Raw genomic sequence first — 5,177 nt, 5'->3', positions numbered from 1 at the left:
GACACACAAAACTCTTACAGTGTTGAAATAATGGTGAAAAGAAAAGGCTAAAAAAAGTTGGAAAGAAATAGTTAGATATTTCTAAAAGCAGGTAGAAGGTAGAGGTAAAATGTTTACATTTCCAAATTCAGACTGCACTTGTGTGCCTGAAGGCCCTAGCAAAACATGAAGGGGGGAGACCTCACGATCTTGAATAGACGGTACTGAGGCATTATGAGAAATCATCCACTCTCTTTTCAATTTTCTGCCGGGTTTTATAGAGGTTTGCGAAGAGCTGACAAAGGCGTGAGAGGCTCCTGGCATTGAAAGTTGTGTGGTCAATGGCTGGTCCAGAGTATGTGTAAAGGAACCAGCATATCTTATGATAAAAGGGCTTGCAGCTTGCTTCGGTGTGACATCGGTCCCTCTTGCTCTCTTTTCAGGGGGAGAGTAATTGTCGGAATCCTCCTTAAAAAAGAAGAAAATTTAGATTGAAATAATGATTCCTTTTCTACAGAAGAAAAATTAGTACACAGAATTTTACAGAAGAAAAATTAGTTTACAGAAGAAAAATTAGTTTGCTAATGAGGAGGTATTTTCTTGCGAAAACGCACATAATCAGAAAAATGTTCAATGTTCCTTTAGTACCTACGCAATTAGACTAAAAATGAAGATTTTTATGCACAGTTTCAAGTAGTTATGGCTAAGTTTGTTAAAGACGAGGTATTTTCTTGCGAAAACACAAAAAATCAGAAAAAAAATGTTCAATGTTACTTTAGTACCCACGCAATTAGACTAAAAATGAAGATATTTGTGCACAGTTTCAACTAGCTATGGCTAAGTTTGTTAAAGGCGAGGTATTTTCGTGCAAAAACACAAAAAATCAGAAAAAAAATGTTCAGTGTTCCTTTAGTACCTACGCAATTAGACTAAAAATTAAGATATTTATGCACAGTTTCAACTAGCTATGGCTAAGTTTGCTAAAGGCGAGCTATTTTCTTGCGAAAACACAAAAAATTAGAAAAAAAATTTTCAATGTTCCTTTAGTACCTACGCAATTAGACTAAAAATTAAGATATTTATGCACAGTTTCAACTAACTATCACTAAGTTTGTTAAAGGCGAGCTACTATCTTGCGAAAACACACAAAATCAGAAAAAAAAATGTTCAATGTTCCTTTAGTACCTACGCAATTAGACTAAAAATTAAGATATTTATGCACAGTTTTAACTAGCTATGGCTAAGTTTGTTAAAGGTGAGCTATTTTCTTGCGAAAAAACACAAAATCAGAAAAAAATTTTCAATGTTACTTTAGTACCTAAGCAATTAGACTAAAAATTAGGATATTTATGCACAGTTTCAACTAGCTATGGCTAAGTTTGCTAAAGGCGAGCTATTTTCTTGCGAACACACAAAAAATCAGAAAAAAATGTTCAATGCTCCTTTAGTACATACGCAATTACACTAAAAATGAAGATATTTATGCGCAGTTTCAACTAGCTAGGGCTAAGTTTGCTAAAGGCGAGCTAAAATTCAAAATTAATACAAAACTTAAATTTCTTGCCAAGAAAATATTTTGAATACGATTTTAATATCCACTTTTTAGTATACTATAAAGTTATACCCTATTTTAAATTGACAAAATTGTTCAAACAATACTTGTGCTTTGCATTTCAAAGGATTTACTCTCTCTAATTTGACCAAAAACAATCTGTTTTTCAAACTGTGTTGAATTACACAAACGCATCTAGCATTAATCTATGCCGATAACACAAACGTGTGAAGTCTGTTTCTGAAATCGTCCCCTTTTTGTAACAGGATTAAACACAGATGGTTTTATTTAGACCGGAAAAGAAAGCACACTCTATTTTAATAATGGGAAAATGACATTTTTTGAACGAAAGAATTATTTGTAAAGAATTAATTAAACTCGTAAACAGAGGGGGGAAGGGAAGATGGGGTTTACGTAATGTAAAAAAGAGCGTATTTTACGCTTTCTATCGACTATAATCATCATATAGTACGGTTTGAATTGGGGGGTATACCCTGAATTTGAATTTACTGGAGAGGTGACTATGTAAAATGATTTTATTTGGAAATAAATTAAGGAAATTTACTAAATTGAACTCACATTATAAATCGATGTAGCCATAGCTTCAAAGTCAATAATATTAAATGCGTTATCCATGGTATGTTAGAACCTTATGAAAATTTAATCGTAATGCATGAGCATTATGTACAAAATCTCAAGGACGAATGAAAATCACTCCTTTTTATTTGAATCCAATTACCAATCAAGTTATCGTATATAGAATAACCTCCGCTCCCTCTGATTGGCCCTAAAAAATGGGTGTTGCCTCAAAAACCAGTCTCGTTGTGTTATACAATCTCGACTATACTCTCAAAACGTGTTTGACCACTTTATAGGTTTGCCCGCTTTTTGCAATTTGCACGTCAAACTGTACTGCATATTCTTGTGAAATTCATTGTGCAATTGATATCAATAGCAAAAACCAGTCTGATTGTGTTATACAATCTCAATTATGCTCTCAAAACGTGTTTGACCACTTTATAGGTAAAGGTTTGCTTGCTTTTTGCAATGTGCACGTGAAACTGTAGTGTATATTCTTGTACATGCTAGAGATAAGACAAATTACGCAAGCACGGTTCAAATTACTTATGCCCTTACTACTCCTCTATGGCGGTCGAATTAAACGTGTTCTCAGTTGCCCGAGAGTTCAGTTAAATGTGGGTTTAGTTGCACATGGGTCAAATGCAGGTGGATTCAGTTACATGGGTTCAGTTGCTTTGGTTCAGTTGCATGGGTTCAGTTGCGTGAGGAACTACTAAACTGTCCCTATTAGCCCTATGTTGTAACTTTTGGAGTGGTGGCAACAACATTTTCGGAGCAGCAGCATACAGCAGGCATCCATAGTTGGCAATGGGTCTGATGCAAGACCTATAAAGTGGGATTATCGGGCTAAGCGCTAGGAGGTTTTTGCACTGAAGGGCTATCCCAAGATTTATTTCTCAGAATGTTCTTAGCCGGTCAAGGGGTCATTTTATAAGATATCAGTGGAAAAGTGGATTCCAAGGAGAAAAGTGCTCATCGAATTTCCTTATAGCTTCGTTCAAGAAGATAAGTTGGGGTGTATGCAGGGTACTTTTGATCAGGAAATAATCAATCCTTTTATTTGCTATGTACTGAATTTGACCATTCAGGCATCAGGCCACTTTTCAGTTTCCAAAATATGTGTCTGTAGTGATAGGGAGGCTTTGATTGCGTCATCAGGTTTTGGGATGATTCAATTTGTTGTGGTGTCTTTAGAAAAACGATGCAGGGGGCTCTGATGGTTATCTCCCATCTCATTTATGTAAAGAATAAACAACGTAGGTCCCAAAATACAACCCTGAGGTACGCCTGCCTTTATTGGATATTCGAGGTTGGTGGAACTGTCAAGAACAACCCGCAGAGACCGACCAGAAAGGAAGCTTTCAATCACCTCTACCAGACGTCCTGTGACACCAAAAGCGTGAATTTTCTGAAGTAGACCACAATGCCATAATCTTTTGAAAGCTCGAAGATGGTTTTCCATTTTAGGTATTCCTAGACTAGAGATTAGACTAGAGATAAAGTAAAAAAATTTCCCATTAAAATTTAGTAACGTAACTCTCTTTAGCAGTTGAAGGGAGATAAGAGATTAATTATTATCCCCTCCCCAACCTCATTCTATATTTAAATAAAGGCTTGAGGAAATTTTGAAAATTTAGGTATACGCTTTTTGACGCTTCAGCCACACTTTCCATACTTAAAAAAAGTTACACCAGGCCTTCCTCATAATAAACGATGTGCAATTTTACATCACTGTACATACGTTATCAAGCCTAAAATGATTAAAGTTAGTTAATTGAAACTTGAAACCAACTTTCTTTGTTAACCATTTATTTTCTATTGACTTTTTAGGAGCAAAGGGACCATTCTAAACCTTGGAACCTTGATAAATATTTTTGTGATAGCTATAAATCAAAGGGCTGTTTCAGGATTTTTCAATCAAAAGTTTGTTGGTTATTTTTGGGGCAAAATTTATGTTTTGTGCCACAAAATGGTAAAAAATGTCAGCCAGACGGTAGCTGCAACCAGGCAAAGTTGCCACCAGGCAGCATAGTAGTAAAATACACTACTGGCATGTTAAAACTGAGAGGGAATAGTGAATCTAGAATTGTCCCAGTTCGTAGTAACGAACTGTAAGTAAGGAGCGACCCGGCTCAATGGTAACCGAAACTCTAAAAAACGGAATTTTGATACCAATAGATACATCAAAAGAATCATATTTTAATTCTAATTTCAAAAGTATAAGTTTCATCAAGTTTAATTTTACCCATCAAAAGTTACGCGCCTGAGAAAATTTGGCTGATTTTCGAAAAAAGGGGGAAAGACCCCCTAAAAGTTATAAAGTGCTAGATAGACTTTTCTGACCAGAAGTATTTATTAAAGAGATTGTTTACTTCAAACAAATCTCTATGTTGCTATTCATGAGTCTAGTCGCTTAATGAAAAATACAAAATCTGCAAACAATTTGTATATCGAAGAGGTCTTGGCAAACATGCCGTAAAATGTTATGAACATCACATTCAACTTGTTAACAGATGATTCAAAATAGATAGCTCTTTTTATTTCGTCACCAGTGGGGTATTTTCCGCGTGTACTGACTTTCTTCATTTGATTACGTCAACATTTTGATGGCAAGAATTATAGAAAAAAAATTATGCTTCAATAGTGGGACCTCATTTATGGACTGAGGAATAGTACTCCAGAACTTATTCATTAAATCCGTTTCGGCATACAAGGCTGAATTAAACTCCATAACATCATCGTCTTTATACGTGTATTTCATCGATTCATCTGTAAAACAAAATAGTTATTAGAATATAAATGCAGTTTTAAGATGGAATTGAGCGTACCTCTTGTCTTCATAATTATACTGAAGAGAAAAATATGGAGCAAGACAAAATTTATTAAACCTCTTAAAACTCTTCTTCATGCTGCAGTGATCACCAGGACTCTGTTTGGAGAAAGGGAAAATCTGTACCCTGACGATAGAGTTTTCCGGGAAAATCCAGACACTCCTTTTCTCCCAAGTGGCAAACCAACGTGCACTTACGTTGACTAGATTCGCATGTGAGACACGGGAAATAAA

At 35.4% G+C, this 5,177-nt stretch overlaps 1 protein-coding gene across 1 annotated transcript; it reads right to left on the bottom strand.

The window, feature by feature from the left end:
• Window positions 1-3,385: 3,385 nt before the first annotated feature.
• LOC148938836 (uncharacterized) lies at window positions 3,386-4,882 on the bottom strand (the record flags this gene model as incomplete). The annotated part of the gene is made up of 2 exons (XM_089107500.1): window positions 3,386-3,603; window positions 4,708-4,882. Coding segments are annotated over 2 exons (393 nt in total), but the record flags the coding sequence as incomplete, so codon positions are not given.
• Window positions 4,883-5,177: the final 295 nt, after the last annotated feature.

The sequence above is a fragment of the Artemia sp. Qi Xiang Cuo genome, unplaced genomic scaffold (assembly GCF_049724085.1).
Source record: "Artemia sp. Qi Xiang Cuo unplaced genomic scaffold, ASM4972408v1 HiC_scaffold_316, whole genome shotgun sequence".
NCBI classification, from domain to species: domain Eukaryota; kingdom Metazoa; phylum Arthropoda; class Branchiopoda; order Anostraca; family Artemiidae; genus Artemia; species Artemia sp. Qi Xiang Cuo.
This window is presented reverse-complemented; position numbering and strand designations above follow the sequence as displayed.